We start from the raw sequence: 21,233 nt of genomic DNA on the forward strand, positions 1-21,233 counted from the left end.
CCCACCTGCCCCCTGCAACCGTCAGACTATCCTCTGTATTTATGGATCTGTTTCTGCTTTCCATTCATTCATTCATTCATTCATTCATTTTTCTGAGATTCCATATCTAAGTGAAATCCCATGGTATTCACCTTTCTCATTCTGACTTATTTCATTGAGTATAATACTCTCTAGGTCCATCCATGTTGTGACAAGTGGCACGATCTCATTCTTTTTATGGCTGCATAATATTCCATTGTGTATGTACACCACATCTTCTTTATCCATTGGTCTATCGGTGGACACTTAGGTTGTTTCCATATCTTGGCCATTGTAACTAATGCTGCAATAAGCATAGTGGTATGTATCTTTTCGATTTACTGTTTCTGTTTCCTTTGGGTGAATACCCAGTAACGGAATTATTGGATCATAGGGTATTTCTATTTTTAATTTTTCAAGGAACCTCCATACATTTTTCCACAGTGGCTGTGCCAGTTTACATTCCCATCAGCAGTGTAAAAGGGTTCTTTTTTCTCCACCTCCTCACCAACACTTGTTATTTCTTGTCTTCTTGATTTTAGCTATTCTGACGGGTAAGATGGTATCTCATCGTGGTTTTGATTTGCATTTCCCTGATGATTAGTGATGTTGAGCATCTTTTCATGTGCCTGTTGGCCATCTGTATATCGTCTCTGGGAAAATGTCTGTTCAGGTCCTATGGCAATTTTTAATCAGATTGTTAGGGGGTTTTTGGTGTTAAGTTGTAGAAGTTCTTCATATATTTGTGATATTAACCCCTTATTGGATATATCATTTGCAAATATCTTCTCTCATCCAGTAGGTTGCCTTTTTATTTTGTTGATGATTTCCTTCACTGTGCAAAAGCATTTTGCTTTGATGTAGTCCCAATAATTTATTTTTGCTTTTGTTTCCCTTGCCTTAGGAGACATATCTAGAAAAATGTTTCTATGGCCAATATAAGAAAAATTACTACCTCTGTTCTCTTCTAGGATTTTTTTTATGGTTTCAGGTCTCACATTTAGGTCTTTCATCCATTTTGAGTTTATGTGTATGGTGTAAGGAGTTTATTTGTGTGTATGTGTGTATTTTGAGTTTATTTGTGTGTATGCTGTAAGGAAGTGGTCCAGTTTCATTCTTACGCATGTAGCTGTCCAGTCTTCCCAGCACCATTTATTGAAGAGACTACCTTTTCCCTATTATATATTCTTGCCTCTTTTGTCATAGATTAACTGACAATATATGTATGGATTTATTTCTGGGTTCTCTATTCTATTCCATTGATCTGTGTCTGTTTTTGTGCCACTACTATACTGTTTTGATTACTACAACTTTGCAGTATACCTTGAAATCTAGAATTGTAATATCTCCAGATTTATTTTTCTTTTTCAAGATTGTTTTGGCTATTCGGGGTCTTCTGTGGTCCTACAAATTTTAATACTGTTTATTCTAGTTCTATGAAAAATGCTGTTGGTATTTTGATAGGGATTGCATTGAATTTGTAGGTTGCTTTAGGTAGAATGGACATTTTAACAATATTCTTCCATTCCATGAGTATGGAATACCTTTCAGTTTGTGTCATCTTCAGTATCTTTCATCAGTGTTTTATAGTTTTCAGAGTAAAGGTCTTTCACTTCTTTGGTTAAGTTTTATTCTTTTTGGTGCAATTGTAAATGGAGTTATTTTCTTAATTTCTCTTTCTGCTACTTTGTTATTAATGTATAGAAATGCTACTGATTTCTGGGTATTTTATATCCTGCAACTTTACTGAATTTGTGTATTACTTCTAGTAGATTTTGGGGTAGCCGTTAGGAATTTCTATGTATACAATATCATGTCATCTGCAAATAGTGACAGTTTAACTTCTTTACTAATATGGATGCCTCTTATTTCTTTTGTTTGTTTGTCTGATTGCTGTGGCTAGGACTTCTAGTTCTATGTTGAATAAAAGTGGCAAGAGTGGACATCCTTGTCTTGTTCCAGATCTTAGAGGAAAAGCTCTCAGCTTTTCGCCATTGAGTATGATGTTAGCTGTGGGTTTTTCATATATGGCCTTATGTTGAGCTGTTGCTTTGGTGAAATGTTCTTTCTTATTTCTAATTCTCTAAGGCAGTTTTCCTCTTTTTTATAAGTTTTATTTCTACAAAGATATATTTACTCAAAAAGCGAAAATGAACTTATGACTTTTTTCTTTGGAAAAAAACTTAATTATCCCCCCATCCTTTACAAAACACCTGACTGTTTAACTTGAAACTTATCATTTTTACCCTCTTGTAGTTTTCTTTTTTGTGTTTTAATAAGCGTAGATGTTACCAGTGGATATCCGCCCCCCGCCCCCTTATTGGCTATCTTATTTCTGAAGAGTTAGTTTGGACATTAAATTGAAGTAAGGATAAGTATATGAAAACATTTATAGTTACTGCTACCTTTAAAAAAAAAGTATTTCAAATATCTAATGGTCTGTAAAATGGATGGTTAGAATTTCACACTAATGAGAAATGAGATCTTTTCTGTTTTTCTTCCATTTTGCCATAGTATTAGAAAAACAAAAACAGCAGGATATCTGAAAACTAGAGCAGGAATCATGCATTTGGTAGATAACGTCCTAAGTTAGTACCTCTCAAATTTTTCCAACCGTGCACCCTGATGACAGACAAGTGAACTCAGAATCCAGGAGACACGAGGTATTTACTGCAAATACAAACTTTCTTTTGGAGTCATATATTTAATCTTAAAAACCCATTCACATTTTACAGTCTGCCCATGTCTGTTATTTGTTAACGTTTAAAACAAATAATAAATTATCACAAAGTTACATATTTGGCTGTCACAGGATTTATCTCAAGAATTCACATATCCTCTGCAGATTTCTGTTTCCCCAAGGCCTGGGCACCCCCACTGCAGAAGCCTGGCTCTCATCTCTCCCTTTATTACAGGTATAATCCAGTGACCAAGAATGTGACTGTGAGGAGTGAAGGTGCTATTCAGGTCAACTTCACACTTGTTCGATCTTCAGCAGATTCAAGCAATGAATCAAAGAAAGGAAAGGGGGATAGCACCAACACTGATGATGTCAGTGACCCAACTACTAAAGAGTTTGAAGCTTTAATTAAAGACCTTTCAGCTGAGAATGGCTTGGAAGGCCTCATGTTACGGTCCTCCTCAAATCTGGCTCTCTATCGGTACCATTCATACAAAGACTTATCAGAGTTTCTGAGAGGACTCGTGATGAACTACCCACACATCACAAATCTCACCAAGTAAGTGCCACCCTCTCACTGCTTTTCTTTCTTTCTTTCTTTCCTTTTTTTTTTTTTTTTTTAAGAAGTTACATTCAACCATTCAGTGTTGAATGGCTCTTGTAATTTATTTGGGAGCTGCATATAGAGAGAATTGGAGTTTACTTATTTTGAAACAGATACTGCTTAGAGAGCTTTCTAACACTGACTCTGGAAACTTTTATGAGGAACGTTGGAGGAGAATTACTTGTTCAATTAGCAATGGATGGTCTGTGCCACCTGGAAATGTAAAATGACTCTTCCTAATGATTACTTCGACTGAATTAAAAACGCTCTCCACTTCTCGGCTGCACATTCGTGTCCTGACTGTTACTTCGTTTGTTTTATTTTGCTGAGGGCAAGGGACAGATTTGGAACCGTGAGCTCACCTGTCAGGGATCTTTTTTTTTTTTTTCCAACTAGAAAATGAAGCCTGGTTGCTGTCATTTTCTGCACCCTCATCTCTATTCACAGTTGCTATTCCCTGAAGACCTGGGGACAGTACGTGTTGAGGGTGCTGTAAAAATACGCAGACCGGCTTAAGTAAAACTGATGCTGAGCCAGCCTATATCTTTGCTTTCTGTGGCTGCTCTGCCTCACTTTCACTGTTTGACTGTAAATCTTCTTTAGGTCTTGTTACAGTTGCTCGAAAATTACTTTCTTGATTTGTTGATTCCTACTGTTTGCCTGTTGAGGACTTCACTCTACATTTTTCCCTGAGCTTGTATTATAGTTCTCTACTACATACCTAAGGGACATTATCTAGACTTGGACGTTTTTACTGTGCTTTTCTTCATTGGTCCTTCTGATTTTACCAGTACATTTAGCTTCTCAAATACTGGTTTATAATGTTCCTAGATGCAAAGAGTGGTATTTGCTTTGGCAATACCTATTACCTCTCTTCCTCAACTGATTCTTAAATATTTCTACCCAATTCAGGTTTTAATATTGTCCGTCTTAGTGCCGTATAGAGCTTACAGACTTTCTTATTTTAAAATAAATGAAAAATTGGATAATATTTTTGCTATCTGTTACTTAGTTCATTTAAGGTTTTTTTAACCTTCCAATTCAAGATGCACTTCTTAGTTAAATATCTTTCCCCAAATATGCAACACGTGCCAGTGGTGAGACACAAGACAGTTTTAGGTGGTCCACCAATGAGCATGAAGTAGCACTGAATAGAATCGTGGGAAACCAATAATTTTTCTGTTCTAACCCTTCTCAATTTAATGCTAATATTTTTTTTCTATATAACTCTTGTAAATCTCCCTTTGTTCCAAAGAAGCAGGCCTTAAGCTCAGAGCTCGTGGGCAAGCACAGCACTTTAAATGATTTTTGCTGCAATACTGGTATCGCATTTATAGTAAAGTATAGAGTTTCTTATTTATGTGAATTCATTTACATTTAGAATGTAAGGTTCTGTACATTTGTGTACATATAAATTTTTTCATAATAAAAAATTTAAGCGAGTTAATTTAGAAGACATGAGTTAGCTAAATAGTACAGATTATAGAAGGTAGTGCAAATACGGTGGCGATGGTATGGGGGTGACTGAATTTGGAGGAATAGTGAACCACATCATACTCTTCCCTAAATCTGGTAGTATCTCACTTGTATTTGATTTTCCTTGGTCAAGGCAAACCAAGTTTCTTAGGGTTTTCTGACCCAAGGATTCATTCTTTAAAGACTTTTAAAGGCTTTTCATGTTTTTTCTCATGTCTTTTTAAAAAATCTGTATGTCAACATTAACATAATGCTTGATTACTTCTGACCTTTTGTTTCTGATTTTTTGAAAGTTTGGGACAGAGCTCTGAGTATCGTCACATTTGGTCCCTCGAAATCTCCAATAAGCCCAACATATCTGAGCCCGAAGAACCAAAAATCCGTTTTGTGGCTGGTATCCATGGAAATGCTCCAGTCGGAACTGAACTACTTTTGGCTCTGGCAGAATTTCTCTGCCTAAACTACAAAAAGAACCCAGCTGTTACTCAAGTAAGAGAATAGCCTGTTTCGACATGCTTTAGAAGGAAGAAGCCCAGTCACACACTGAGATCAATGCACCATTACACATGTTTAGGGGCACCTGGCTGGCTTGGTCGATAGAACCCGTAACTCTTAATCTCAGGGTTGTGAGCTCAAGACCCATGTTGGGCCTAGAGTTTACTCTAAAAAAATCTTTTCATTTCCTGTTGGATTTTACACAGAGGCACTTTTAGTGCATTACAAACTTTTAAAAAAATGGACCATCTTTTTCTATACTCATTGTTAATAGTGTCTTTCTGTTATATTTCTTTGTGTGTAATTAGGAGGCATAGAAGAAAAAATACTAAAGATTTACATTCAATCCTTGATTCCTTTATTTAATAGTCAGATTACTATTCCAGTCTTTACTCACCATTCTGTACATTCCAACTTGAGGGATTCCAATTGCTAGTTACTTATAATTAGGATACTATATTGAAAATGAAGTGGAAGACAAATAGCTTTTCTTTTCATGTAAATAGTTCAAAATTATTGGACATCTTGGCTGCTAAGAGATTTTTAGAAAAAGCAGTATGGCGTTGTCTGCTTTAGCCACCCATGACTACAGAAAAGGACTTTGATCCAGAGAATTTGTCGTATCTGATTAACAACCTAGTTCTGTGTCGTCTTAGAGAAAGGACGGAGAGAGCGTGCATCCTGCTAGAGCACTCGCTAAGTGGCACTGTCTATATAGACTTTAGGAAGGGGGAAAGGAACTAATATTTGTTTAATACCTACTGTGTGTCAGGTGCTTATACCGAGTACCTTCCATGTATCATAATGTCATCCTTAATTTCTGTTATCTTCTTTTTATAGATGTAAAAACTGAGGCAGAGATATTTGATACCTTACAGGAGGTCACACAGCTAGTATGTGGTAAAACTGGGATTTAAACCCAAGTGTGTCTCACTGAAAGTCTATGCTGTTTTGTTGTGCCATACTGCGTCCCCTAAAAGACATTTGGGAAGAATTTATGTCATGATTAGGATCAGAAAGCACCTAAGGGATTAGGTGCGATGAGCTTCAATCAGACTTGACCAAAAATTATTTTACCCTTTTCAGCAAAGCAAATTGTATTGATTTCTTAATGTGAGTTGTAAGGAGTATCCCAAGGACATTTTTTTTTGTTCCTTTCTTAAAAAATGGGACAGTATCTAAGATACTGGGTCTCAAGCCTGCCTACACATTAGAAACATTGGGAAGTTTTTAAAAATCCGAATGCCTGGGCCCCATCCCCAAGACATCAGTATTCCTTTAAAACCTCGTTAGGTTATTCTAATATTTGACCATATTGCTTACCTACTGATATTATGGTTATAAGAGATTGTACGTCCTAGGTAAAATACCTACCAGGAATTTCAAAACTTCTAGTTTATGAGAATTTGCCTCACTTGATCTAATTAGGCTTGAGCTAGCAATCTTACTCTAGATTGACATTTGTTTTGAGATAAGTAACGGTCAGAATTATCTGGCAAGTTCAAGAAAATATACACATACCCAGAGACCTGTAGTGAAGCCTAAGCGTGTACACTTTAGAAAAAAAGTCTCTCAGGGAAGAAAGTTAAGAACCAATGAATTTAGGGTCTCCAATATTTTCAACCTATAGACTATTTTAACAGAATAAATAAGCCAGGGATCATTTATTCTGATTTACTATCAGAAATATATAGGATGGGGGCACCTGGGTGGCGCAGTCATTAAGCGCCTGCCTTTGGCTCAGGACGTGATCCCGGCGTTCTGGGTTCGAGCCCCACATCAGGCTTCTCGGCTGGTAGCTTGCTTCTTCCTCTCTCACTCCCCCTGCTTGTGTTCCCTCTCTCGCTGGCTGTCTCTCTCTCTCTGTCAAATAAATAAATAAAATCTTAAAAAAAAAAAAGAAATATATAGGATGAAGTATATCAGAAATTAGTTAATGCCACATATGTAGGTATTGATGCCTATGGATTACCCGGAGGAGAAATTATTATGAGTAAAATAAATATCTACTTTTTTTTTTTTTTTGCTGATTTCAACTCTTTGGTCTCATTGTTTCCAGACATACACTGATACTTGTTAGACTATGCATTTCAGTTTTTAATCTGGAAAATATAGTCTAACTATTATTACTGGTTTCAGCCAGTGGTCAGCAAACGTTTTCTATAAAGGGACGAATAGTATATACTTTAGGCTTTGGGGAACAGCTGTTCCGTGTTGCAACTATTCAGCTCTGCCATTGCAGCACAGAAACAGTCATATGTATGGGCATAGCTGTGTGCCAAAAAAACTTTATTTACAATAGCAAGCAGCTGGCTGGATTTAGCCTGCCATGGTTTCTGACGCCTTTGTAAGTCATCAGGAGGTCTCTGGGAATATTAGTTGTGTAGTGGTTTTTCATTTCTTTTTAAATTTATTTGGAGCAACAGAGAATTTTCTTTATTTTCTTTCTAAATATCTATCTATCTATCTATCTATCTATCTATCTATCTATCTATCTGTCTATCTATTTTTAGTCCTACCTTTTAAATCTGTTTAAAACAAGAAAGACTTTCTGTTTGAGGCATGGGAGGGTATCTTATGATTCCACATAGAGCTAATTGATTTCTGCTTCTGTTTTAGCTGGTTGACAGGACTAGAATTGTGATTGTCCCTTCTCTGAATCCAGATGGGCGAGAGAGGGCACAAGAGAAAGACTGTACTTCAAAGAGAGGACAAACAAATGCTCGTGGCAAAGACTTGGATACAGACTTCACAAGTAAGCCTAATTTTTAGGCCATTAAAGTACTTTGCAGATAATTTTATTTTTCTTTACTAGGAGATTGATAGATTGTGTAGATGAGTAATGGGGTTACTTTCCTTCTAGATTGTACATATAAGGTATAAGTGACAAGCTAGAAACTTGTCAAATTTTTCTCCTCTATCATTTGCAAAAGTAATTCAAGTTTTTTTCTTAGAAATTCAATCAATAATATTGGAGGGGTTCCATCACTAGTCATACAGATACGTATATTTTCTCTCTCTACCCCCCCGTATACACGTGTAGTCTAAATGCACACGTGCGCACACGTGCTGTATGTGTATGTTGATTTGAAGGAGTCTTTCTTATTGACTTAAATAGGAACATCAACTATACATATTGTTCTGCAACTTTTTTCATTGAGTATAACACTGATACCTTTCTATTTCAGTACTTATAAATCTCTAGTATATTCTTGTTAATGACATCTTAGTATGCTGTTAGTACTCTAAGTTTATTCAACAATTTTCCTATATAGGACATTTAGTTTCTTTCTAACTTTTTGCTTTTGCAAAAAGCACTACAGAAAACATCGTGATTTCTGAAAATTTTATTTTCTTTCAAAGATAGGTTATATATTCTTGATATTATTTTTTAAAAGAGGCTATATCCATTCCTTTTTGTTTCCAGTAAGAATTTTCTTTAATTTGCTTAGATCATTAACCTTTACACATCATCTGAAGTATATAAAACTCAATCTACCTTCTAGAGTGTATCTTTCATGCTGTTGAGATAGATAGTGGCTTATGGAGTAATAAAGTGTTTATATATAGATTTTTACAATTAGCCTCTGATTGTGTTCATGTAGAGAATGTTTTCGTAGTTATTCATACTAAAATTTTAAAACTTGATATTTTATATTCGACTTTTGTATTTTTTAGATAATGCCTCCCAGCCTGAGACTAAAGCCATCATTGAAAATTTGATTCAAAAACAGGACTTCAGTCTTTCCGTTGCTTTAGATGGTGGTTCAGTGCTGGTCACATACCCGTATGACAAACCAGTACAAACAGGTATGTAGAATGTCAGTTTATTGTATACTATTCAAGCTTAGATAGAAATTCCAACTAGGTAATGTCCCTTCTAAATTCTTTTAAACTCGTGAGCGTTTGAGCATACTCCATGAGCAAATAACCAACCTAGGAAAATTGTAATATATCAGCAGCTTAGTTACATGGAGGAGAGAGGTCAGATCTAACGATGAGCTAGCTTTATTGAGTGTAGCCATCTTGTCACATTTGTTCAATTTAGTTCCCAAGCATTTATTGAACAATTATTATGTCTGTAGACAAAAGTGAATAAAACATAATGCCTACCTCAAGAAACTCATTATTATATGTAACCAAATATTAACAATACAGAATTGCCCTCCCCTGCTTTAAACCTTGACTGACAGGTTGACCGTTAGATGAGATTAACAATTGCTTGTCGAATCTCTCTGGGACCTTTGTATATGGAGATAGTTTGTGTTGTTTTCAATGCAGTTTATAAGAAATATTGTTTTTAGGCCACAGTTGCCCTAAAATGTAGTAAAAACATCCCAAAGCGAGTTTGTATTTTAGTGCGGTAGCCTCTCGTGTAATCTAACCATTGTTACCTTTTAATATAAGGAAGATGTGTATCTTCTCTGCCCGATTATCCTGAGCTGAACAGAACAATGTGGTTAATTGTAATAACTCCTCAATAGACTTTGGTGGGGTACAGAATTTACTAGAAGGAGAGAAAGATGATTTTCGTATCCATGAAATTGAACTTGGAGTAAAATCTTTTGGATTTCTCCGACTTCTGAATTTTTCTTTTTATAGTGGAAAACAAAGAGACTCTGAAGCATTTGGCATCTCTTTATGCAAATAATCATCCGTCCATGCACATGGGCCAGCCCAGTTGCCCAAATAAATCAGGTAGGTATTTTCCATACCCTTTGTTATTGTTGCTGCTTTTGGGGGGTAGAGGGTGTCTTACCTTAAGGTCTTGTTGATCCTGTATCTCTCAATACTTTTATAGATGAGAATATCCCAGGAGGTGTAATGCGTGGAGCAGAATGGCATAGTCACCTGGGCAGCATGAAGGTATGCTCTCTAGGATACGGTGAGAATAGGATTATAATTATTGGCCATTGAGTGACAGAATAAGTGATTTTTCTGACATAATTGAAGTGAATGGCACCTGCTTCAAGGCTTTCTTGACAAGACAGCCTTCAACCTCTGACAGCATTTTTCTTTTGTGGTGTTTTTTTTTTGTTTTTTTGCCATTGTAATCATTTTTAATTGTACAATTCAGTGACATTAATTACGTTGAAGTGTTGTGCAATCATCACTATTCTAAGGCATCTATTTCCAAAGCATTTTTATCACCCCAAACAGAAACTCTGCGTCTGCTAACAATAACTCCCCATTCCACTGGTAACCCCCAATTCCTGGTAACCTCTCTACTTTCTATGTCTGTGTTTTTGCCTATTCTAGATATTTCTTGTGAGTGGAATCATACAATATTTGTCCTTTTGTGCCTGGCTTCTTTCACTTAGCATAATGTTTTCAGGGTTCATCTGTTTTGTTAGCCTGTATCAGTACTCCAGTCCTTTCTATGGCTGAATTATGTGCTGTTGTATGTATATCACATTTTGTTTATCATTTCATCTGTTGGTGGACACTTAAGTTTTGTCTACCTTTTGGCTGTTGAAAATAACAGGCAATGAACATTTGCGTACAATTGTTAAGTTTGAACCCTTGTTTTCAATTCTTCGGGGGTGCATACCTAGCTGGAGAATTGCTGGTCATGTCCAAATTCTATGTTTAACTTTTTGAGGAACCAACAGACTGTTTTTCACAGCAGCTAAACTGTTTTACATTCCCACCAACAATGTACGAGGGTTCTGATTTCTCCACGTCCTCCCCAACACTAGTTATTTTCGTTTTTTTTTTTTCTAAATTATAGCCATCCTCACAGGTGTGAAGTGCTACTTCATTGTAGTTTTGATTTGCATTTCTCTAAAGACTAATAATGTTGAGCATCTTTTCATGTGCTTATTGACCATTTGTATATTTTCATTAGAGAAATGTCTGTTTCTCCATTGCCTATTTTGTTTATTTTTTTTTATTCCATTGCCTATTTTTAAATTGGGTTGCTTTCTTTTTGTTGTTGGGTTGTAAGAATTCTTTATTTATTCTGGATGCTAAATACTTATCATTTGTTTGATTTGCCAGTAGTTTCTCCCAGTATGTAGGTTGTCATTTCACTTTTTTAGTAATACCCTTTGATGCACAAAACTTTTTAATTTTGATGAAGTCAAATTTATCTGTTTTTTCTTTTGCTGCTCATGCTCTTGTGGTCATATCTAAGAATTCATAGACAAGTCCAAGGTCATGAATATTTATCTCCATGTTTTCTTCTATGAGTTTTATGGATTTAGCTCTTGTATTTAGGTCGTTGATACATCTTAAGTTGATTTTTATATGTGGTGGGAAGTAGGAGTTCAACTTTGTTTTTTTTGCATGTGGAAATCTAATTGTCCAAGTACCATTTGTTGAAAAGACTGTTCTTTCCCCCATTGAATGGTCTTGGCACCCTTGTCAAAAATCAATTGAGCATAGATGTATGGGTTTATTTCTGGACTCTCAATTCTGTTTCTTTGGTCTTTATGTCTATTCTTCTCCCAATATCCCTGTTTTGATTGCCGTAGCTTTGTAGTAAGTTTTGAAATTAATAAGTGTGAGTACTCCAACCTTTTTATTTTTCAAGGTTGTTTTTGTCTTTTCAAGGCTCCTTGCAGTTCCATTTGAATTGTGGATTGGCCTTTCTTTCTTTTCAAAAAACGCTGTTGGAATTCTGTTAAGAGTTGTGTTGAATCCGTAGATCACTTTGGGTTATATTGACATCTCAGTAGTATTGTCTTCCTATTCATGAACTCAGTTACGTCTTTCTAATTACTTAAGTCTTCTTTAATTTCTTTCTGGTGGTATTTTAATTGGTTATCCATCCACTTCAAATTAGTAAGGAGCTGTTAGCAGATGGGTGGTTAGCTCATCATTTCATTAACATATGCAACTAGAAATTTGACTTCATTCTCATCTCTGCCTGCCTTCCCTCCTTTATTTACTAAGAACTTACTGTGTGTGAGGCTCTACTAGTGATAAATAAAATATATTGCCTATCCCATTTACAAATAACTATGTTACAGAATTAATTGCTTTGGCCTCAGAGAGAGCAACTCTTAGTGTGCCATGAGAAATTAAAGACAGAAAAGATTACATACATTCAAAGATATAGTCTTCTCTTCATAGAGGAAATGGCATTTGGGATGTAGAGATGGTGAAGCACAACATTCCAGAAAGAGGAAGCAGTATGGGCAGAGGTCAGTAAGCAGTCTCGTTAATTAGAACAGGAGGTGTAATGGAGAGCAGCAGAAGACAAGAATGGAAAGAGAGTTTGGGACTCTGAATACTTTGTTTTAGTAAGGAATGGGAAGCCACTGGAGGTTCTGAGCAGGTGTATAGTAACGTGGTCGGAACTGTGCTATGGAAAAATTAATCTCACAGCAGCGGGTTAAGATAGTCGGGAGAAAGGAGAGACTCTGGTGCAGTGAGACTGGTGGGGACAGAAACAGGGGACAGAAATGGGGACAAGAAATAATGAGGGCCTGGATTAGGGAGGTGACAATGGGAATGGAGTCAAGGGATGAAGTTACAGAGATATTGCAGAGGTGGAAATGACAGGATTTGGCAAATTATGGTTGATGGTGAGAAACTGAATTCAGAGACGAGATTTTGTGTCTGCGTGAGAACATGAGTAAATACCGTTAACTGAATAAGGAAAAAAGACAGGTTTGGGGGGGGAAAGGTGATAAGTTAGGTTTTGGAACCTGTCCACACAAGCAGTTCCTGTGCCTGGAGAATTACTGTCTGGGAAGCAGTGGCTGCTGTCACCAGCAGGGTGAAGGTAGCAGAGGACAAGTGCTCGTGCTCCTGCCTCCAAGCTCCAAGAACGGCGATGAAGTTCTGAAGTTGAGAGGGAAGCTGGCCGTCCGCATACACTTATTTATTCAGTCATTTATTCAACAAACCCCAGTAAGTCCCCTACCTGCCAGGCACCGTGGCAAGCACTGGAGATACAGAACTGAATTAGACCTAGGCCCTCGTCTCAAGGACTCTCTTTGCAACAGCCGTGTTCACGACTGATCATAATACTGAGCAGTTTATTTCTATTTGCTATAAAATGCTTTACAGAGTCTTTGTCTATATCACCCAGGTTTTCTTTCTGTCCCATTCGTTGATTACATAACCTCATTCTTACTTTTATTTATTAATTTTTCTACATTTGTTTTGAATTTTATATTCCAGGATTACAGTGTCACCTATGGCCACTGTCCGGAAATCACAGTATACACAAGCTGCTGCTACTTTCCCAGTGCAGCACAACTGCCTTCCTTGTGGGCAGAAAATAAGAAGTCTCTTCTTAGCATGTTGGTGGAGGTGAGCCTTTCCCTTTTAACCAGAAGCAGACTCCCAGGAATATGTTCAATGAAAAGCTTTATCAAAACATTTTCTTAATCTTTTACTAGTAATTGATATTGTTTTTAAAAATATATATAGAAAGAGTTTTGTTGAATTTATATCACCTAAATAGGCGCCATGACTGCACATGTCTGGAATCTGCTCTAATTGAGGTAATTTAACCCTGTGAGATGTTGCACATTTTTCATTTGAATATCATGCAGAGACAGGGTACTGTGGTGGAAAGTAAATCTTCAAGCCATCAGAAGATTTGGGTCCTAATTTAGGCTGTGACGGTATCAGAGTTCTCTTTTCCCTTATTTCACCTCTGTGCTCGGAAGCAAGGAATGAGTAGCAAATGCGGCCAGAGAGTCAGTGGGGAAGGACCAACAAGCCAGTTTTATGGGGGGTTTTGTTGTTGCTTTGTTTTTGTCATGCCTCAAGCTATTGCCTCGAGAATTTCTGGAAACATAAATTTGTATTTTGAATATTTTTTTCAGGTTCACAAGGGAGTCCATGGTTTTGTTAAAGATAAGACTGGAAAGCCAATTTCTAAAGCAGTCATTGTACTCAATGAAGGAATAAAGGTACACACAAAAGAAGGAGGTTATTTCCATGTGCTGTTAGCCCCAGGGGTCCATAACATCAATGCCATCGCTGACGGGTATCAGCAACAACATTCCCAGGTAAGAAACTCAAATTGAGCAGTAGCCTGTAAATTCTTACTCTTAGTAGTACTTCCGTTTTACTCTGAAACTCTTGTGAGGAGTAAAGAAATAAAATGTGTAACCAACTCTTGATTATGATATCTTGTTACCTTTCTGCCCTTCAGCAACGAAAGGGAAATTTTTATAGTATTTTGTATACTTCCGAGGACAGTGACTCATCTCCTTGGTTTAGTATAAAGGCCTTAGGAATATTTCTGGGATACAATATACCTTAAGTATATTGTATGAAAAGCAAACTTTTTCACAATTCTTGTACTTTATGTTCTTGTACTTATATTGCACTTTATTTTTTTTTTTTAAGATTTTATTTATTTATTTGACAGAGATAGAGAAAGCCAGTGAGAGAGGGAACACAAGCAGGGGGAGTGGGAGAGGAAGAAACAGGCTCATAGCCGAGAAGCCTGATGTGGGGCTCGATCCTGTAACGCCGGGATCACGCCCTGAGCCGAAGGCAGACGCTTTAACCGCAGTGCCACCCAGACGCCCCCCTATATTGCACTTTAAATTGTATGAAAAGTTGTATGTTGTAGGAAAAGTAAACTTTTTCATAATTCTTGCACTTTATCCCTCCAGGTCTTTGTGCATCATGATGCAGCTAGTTCTGTGGTAATAGTCTTTGACACAGATAACCGGATATTTGGTTTGCCAAGGGAGCTTGTGGTAACTGTATCAGGTAAAGAAATTTTTTTTCTTTAGAGTTAAATAAATAAATAAAATATAAAAGAATAAATATAAATATATAAATATAAATATATAATAAATAAATATAAAATATATAATAAATATAAAATAATAAAATTTAAATAAAAATTTGAAAAAAATAAAAAATAAATAAAACCAGTTTTGACATTTCAGTTTGAGAATGGGTCGCCTCCCCAATCACCTGAAGCTTATCCCTTTTCTTCCAATATCTCTTTATCTAAACATTTTTTGGGGATTTTCCTGGAACGTTGGTCTCCCATATGTTCTCATGGCTTGCTCCCTCACGTTTTCAGGTCTGTACTCAAGTGTCACCTCCACAGAGAGGCCTTCGTTGATCACCCTAGCTAAAATAGCACCCTTGTCACTCTCTCCACCCCACTTTTTTTTATTACAGAACTTATTACCACTTGACATTATATTATATATTTAGTCTCTTACTTGTCTATATTTGATCTTTCCCACTAAAACGTAAAGGCTCTGAGAGAATAGGGAGTTTGTATCTCTATCACCTAGGACCACGGCTGGCATGTAGTGGGTCTTGATGAAGAGTTGTTGACTGAATGAATCATTTGTTTTGTATTAGATCATAAGTCCTTTGGACTTTGACTTATATTCTATTTTTTTAAGATCATGGAAGGAGGAAATACCTGTTTTCTCCAGGATTAACTTGTGCCATAGCTTGAATTACTGAAAGGTTAGAAAGAAAAAAAATATATGGTAAAATAATAAATACTCTGCTGTATTGTATCTTTTTGACACAGAGAACCTCGGTTCATTTCTAAGTGCAATTTGGACTTGACCCAAAATAACCAAGTTTTATTATAGGGTGTGTGGGGGACGGATTCTTAGTTAAATGGTATATTGGAAACATAGTCAAATCATAGAGTCTGTTGTGGAGTGTTTAAAGTTATTAGCTTGAACCAGATAAAGTGTGAATGACTTAGTGGTTAAAACATAGGAGCTAGGAGTCACCAGTGGTTTAAATCTGGCCTTCCCACCCATTTGCTGTCATGAACTTAATTTTTATTATGATTTTATTATTTTCTGTTACTAAGACTCTTATTTTGTTAACCTATGTATAAACGCTTTACATAAATGAGACGCTTGGGATGAGGTAAAATTTGCTGGAAAGGATCAGGAGAAGTCACTGATACAGAGGCAGTTGTAGAATGGTAGACAGTTCGGTTTCATTGTGGAAAAAGAAAAATATGCATATACATACACATGCACGAAGAAAGCTCTGGAAGAATGTTCACGAGAGTTGTTAAAAATGATCTCTGGTTAACGGAGATGTGATGTGCTGACTTGGTTTGGGGTTTTGGTGTTTTTGCCGATCTGTATTTTTCTAATTTTGCATAGGATACATGTACTGCCTCTGTAATAATAAAAGGTAGTTTCTGAGTGCATGAAATAAAAATAAAATAAAGGGCATCTCATAAAAGGTGTTATTGTAAGCCGCTTATTTAGATTCTTAAAGTGGAACACCACTCACATGACGATTTTGTTTGGCAGGTGCCACCATGTCGGCCTTGATCCTAACAGCTTGCATTATTTGGTGCATCTGCTCAATCAAGTCTAACAGACACAAGGATGGCTTTCATCGGCTCAGGCAGCATCACGATGAGTATGAAGATGAAATTCGCATGATGTCAACAGGCTCCAAGAAGTCCCTCTTAAGCCATGAGTTCCAGGATGAAACGGACACTGAAGAGGAAACGTTATATTCTAGCAAACATTGAAACAGAGACTTCGCACATCTCCCAGCATAAGTACCAAGCAAAATTACAGTTCCTTTTGGGAGACACTGCATTAAGAAGAGAGACTCTCTTGCTTCTTCAAAGAGCTTTGGGAAGTTAACTTGCTAAATTTGTATCCTCTGTGAATTTGGCTGGCAGTTTTGAACTTCCCCTCCTTTAAGTACTCTTACCTTTAAAAAAAAAAAAAAAAAAGATCTGCTTTCTATTTATGCAGCAGAGATGGGACAGCCACTTTGTTTTTCTTTTTAATTTAAGATGAGCTGTTTGGAGCTTATGTTATAACTGCATAAAGCCAACTAGTGGATGTTATATTTTACACATCAGGTGTTTACTAGTGGCTTTAGCTTTTTTTCTTTATTTTAAATGGCCAAAAGAATCCAGAAACATTTAGGCAGGGACAGCAGTCAGAATCTGACATAAAGCTTTAAAAACTCAAGGTTTTCTCAACCTACTGAGAAGTACTTTTCTCTAGTTATTAAATAGCTGGAGTTTCTCTTATCATTCAGGTTTAATGGAGGCTGAATTGATTTTTAAATACATATATAACATTAGGAAATGAATAAATGGGCTTCCGCATTTGGCTTGCTGCTTGTTCCAAGGTTAGATCAGAACTGGTGGGCTATGCTCTAAGCAGGATTTCACTACCTCTCTTGTAAGGTTTAGCAAAGTTCTAAATACCCCCATTTTAAGGGAGAACTTGTTGACTTCGTTGTAAAAGATCTAAATGTCCATTTGAATAGAACTGAGAGGGAGATCTACCAAAAGCTAAAACTCGTGTTGCATCTCTTTCAACTTGGTAAAAATCCCACAGGTGCTGCTGCTTTTTATCTGTGAAGCACTAGTTTATTCTAGGAATGCCTAATTCTCTAATATTTCCTCAATTTGAACCTTTTTCTGTGTTGTACACTTATGGCTTTCAGATGACCCGGCAATGTACAAGATCTGAATTCTACTGAAAATATCTGGAAGTGTGGAAGAGACCTACTTGCACATTCTTTAACCGACATTTGAACACAAAATATCTACATTCATGCTCCAGTTCAAGCCTATGGATATCCTACTGTTATTGAAATAGCTTGGCCAGTCTTATTCATATAGGCCTCTGCAAGTGATTGGGTTCTTTGTCCTAATGTTTTATTTGACAGTCTCTTTTTGATCAACCAGTTTTGTTAAAAGTTCAATTGAAAACATTTAAATATGGCTCCCTCCATTAAAAAAAATGTAAACTATGGACTTCCGTGTGCTATAACACTGTGGTGAGAAAGTATCATCTTCACTGCCACTCAGGTTATTGCAGAGACCTGAAAGATTTGCATTTTACTGTGTCTGTCATATCATGCTTTTCAATGGAATTAATGCTTTTTGTAAGTATGAGTCTTACCAATGATCTAATGGTTTAATACCTTTGAATGTTTTTAATGGCTAAGTTGCTGCTGAATTTGTACTAAATCAGGGGATCAAAAAACTTGCTCTCATCTTTTCAAATTGTATTCTCTATCCATTAATGTATCAGTCATCCCAAAGCCTTCAGACGGAGTGGTTTACCACCCATGTAGGTCATTCCAGGTTTTGTGAGGAATGCGCCCAAAGTGGCTTTATATAAAGAGATTTGGTTTAGCAGGAATAATGAGGTCATGACATGTGTTAATGAGTATCTGTGATAAATTTGGGTGGTTCAAGGTTAAGCCATTCTGACATTAATCCTTTTATTAACAACTCTAAATTTTGAGCCCTTGCCACCCACTCTCACCCCACCACATACACAGCTAATACTTAATGAAATATACATGATTTAATGTCTTCTAATAATACTTTACATTTTCTTTAAGGGGGTGATGTGGTGGCATTGCTCTTTTTAGCTTTACTTTTAAGAGTGCAAAGTCAAAAACAATAAAGGGCCTGAGTGGCCGGCCCCGCTTGGGACATTGCAGGTAGAAATGAAACAAAGTTGATGTGACAGCCTTTACTTTATTAGCATTGGTCTTCACTAGAGGGTGCCTTTTACATTTGTTTCTCTTTTGAATGAACCATGTCTGTAACTGTTCATCACAGTGGCTAGAGTCCATGCCTTAAAGCATGTACACAATTTTTTTTAGAAATGAACATACAATAGTTCTTTTAGTAATTTTTCCTGAAAGTAAAACCAAATTCTGCTATAAATCTTGAATCTTTAATGGATTTCTAAATCATGCATTGCTCTGGAATATAAGACCTCCTCAGCCTGTATTAGCTATGAACATGAATGTATAGGATCATGACTACTAAGATTGTGTTCTCAGCCCTGCTTTGTCATTTATTTGTGGATCTAATCTTAGACCACATTAACTGCTTAAGGCATTGAAGCCATATGGAATGGGGAATGCATTTCTTCAGTGTTTCTCCTAGAGACTTCCCATTTGCTTGGAGTCATGGAGGCAAGTAAGTATCACAGTATTAAGAAGTTTGCCCAAATCTGAGTTGTGCCTTTCTTTACTCACAAGGCATGTTTTTTGTCCTGGTGATCAGTTTGTAAGCCTTCTTCCCTTCCAGCTCCTTAATAAAAGCAAAGTGATTGAGTAGGTAATTTTCAAAGTGTCTGCCTGTGTAAATGTACTTGTACTGATTATGCAGTTCGATAAGATGAACTCAAGTTAATTTCAGATGAAAAGACCTTTTGGTTTTGATGTATTTTGCTGAACACTTGCTTAGTGTTTGGGATCCCGTCCAGTTGAGGAATGCTTGCAATTCTCGTTGGAGGGAATTTGTTTTGGGACTTTGTCATCCTCCAGAAAGGACACATAATGTATATTTGGCCCAGTGTGATTGATTGGTTAATCTTTGGTAACTTTCACCTGGATGGGATTTGCTGATTAATGAATATTGAACTTAATGATGAGTTGACAAATAAATAAAAGGTAGTTCTTATGCCTGAGCTTATTGTGTTTCTGAGCTAATACCAGGTTACTCAGTAACCATGATCTGCTCCTCCATTTCCATTTATTCTCAATAGTAAGTAGTTTACTCTTCTTGTTGCCAGAAATGCACTTGTTGCCAGGTTTTGTCCCTGCTGTATTAAAAGCTTCTTGGTTATGAATGCTGTGATGGTGCCCTGCCTATGGTTCTCTAGTAGAATTGTTTTTAAAAATAGCAATTTATTGTTACTACAAAAAATGCCACTGTGGTTGATGTTCGGTGACTTTCTACCTGGCAACTTTTGGTAACTCTTCGGGTTTCTGATTTGTTTGGACTATAGCAGATTCTTTGGGGGTGATTAGGGCCCTTGATTAATGTCAATTAAACTTGAATTTCCAGTTCATAAAGAAATATCTCCCAGAACCTTTTTCTCCAATCCTTAGCAATAATTAATTAATATTCCACTTGATTTTCAGAATATTGTCCTAGTTGATTTTGATTAGACAGAACATATTATGAAATTTGAAAATAGGCTATCATTTTAAGGCAATTGGATATAAATTATGTAAATATGTCTGATTATGACTTTTATAAATGGCGTAACATGAATGTACTAGTTACATCCTGTGCTGGCCATGCTGCAGATTTTCTGGAGGTATGACATAATGGTATTTTTTTATGCTCAGAGTAAAAATCAACTTTTCACCTCTCCATTTTTTCAGAGTGGCATTCCCAGGCTCCAGAACAATTCTATAGCTATTTATATGAGGTGCCCAACACTCATTCATCTCAAGTGCTTCAGTCTTTGGTTTATTTCATGCACTGTGCCTTCAAAATGAAATTTTTAAAAGGGACTTTAAATGAAGTTGAATAGTAGTTTTAAAAAGTCAATCTGTGTAATTTATGTGAAATCTAATTGTAACAAGGTCCTTTCTGTTTTTTTATATGTAAACAGATCTAATCCTGTATAAAAGTTATTTTATGATGTTTGTCTTTCTTTGTGTTTTGTCTCATAATCTTTTCTCAAAAGCAATAGATCAGAAAAAATTATTGTCTCGATTTGAGAGTTATGTATTCTCGTTTTCCTACCTATACTAGGGGGAAAATAGTACCAGGCTAGGAATACAGAGTGTCACCTGTAGAGTGTTTTTGTCTTCATGAATTGACTCAAAAAAAAAAAAAAAAAAAAGCTGTTTCTGAGATAATCACATCATATAGTAGCCAGAGTTCTCCTTTCTGTTTGTGGCTCAGCTAGACTGATGCATGTCCAGTCACTCCACAACAAACACCACAAAACTGGCCACTGAAAAGTGTATGTGCACAGTTCAAACGTGTTTGTTAAAAATTGTCCTTTTTCCCAAATAAGCCACATGCTATAATATGTCCTGCCACTTTAGGCACAGTGGTGATGAATTCACCATCCCCTTTCATTCAGCAATGATTTGCTGTTACTGCTGGTCCAGTAGGAACAGGGAAAGCAAAGTTATGTAAAAAGGTGGGCTCTGCTGACAAGGAATTCATAGACCAGACCAGAGAAATAAAAGTGAGAATAAGCCATACTTCCATAGTGGCTGGTTCCTCTAGAAAGAAAATCC

At 36.5% G+C, this 21,233-nt stretch overlaps 1 protein-coding gene across 1 annotated transcript in view; it reads left to right on the forward strand.

The window, feature by feature from the left end:
* The window catches only part of CPD (carboxypeptidase D), a 77,788-nt gene extending 57,165 nt beyond the window's left edge, over window positions 1–20,623 (forward strand). The window contains exons 12-21 of the mRNA XM_045773150.2: window positions 2,934–3,257; window positions 5,072–5,267; window positions 7,893–8,028; window positions 8,952–9,083; window positions 9,876–9,971; window positions 10,075–10,139; window positions 13,407–13,538; window positions 14,060–14,245; window positions 14,861–14,960; window positions 16,502–20,623. Of these exons, the coding sequence (XP_045629106.2) occupies window positions 2,934–3,257; window positions 5,072–5,267; window positions 7,893–8,028; window positions 8,952–9,083; window positions 9,876–9,971; window positions 10,075–10,139; window positions 13,407–13,538; window positions 14,060–14,245; window positions 14,861–14,960; window positions 16,502–16,728 (1,594 nt within the window). The 3' untranslated portion in view covers window positions 16,729–20,623. The remainder of the gene's footprint in view (window positions 1–2,933; window positions 3,258–5,071; window positions 5,268–7,892; window positions 8,029–8,951; window positions 9,084–9,875; window positions 9,972–10,074; window positions 10,140–13,406; window positions 13,539–14,059; window positions 14,246–14,860; window positions 14,961–16,501) is intronic.
* The last annotated feature ends 610 nt before the right edge of the window (window positions 20,624–21,233 follow it).

This window comes from Ursus americanus, chromosome 23, assembly GCF_024610735.1.
Source record: "Ursus americanus isolate L20-20 chromosome 23, mUrsAme1.1.p, whole genome shotgun sequence".
NCBI classification, from domain to species: domain Eukaryota; kingdom Metazoa; phylum Chordata; class Mammalia; order Carnivora; family Ursidae; genus Ursus; species Ursus americanus.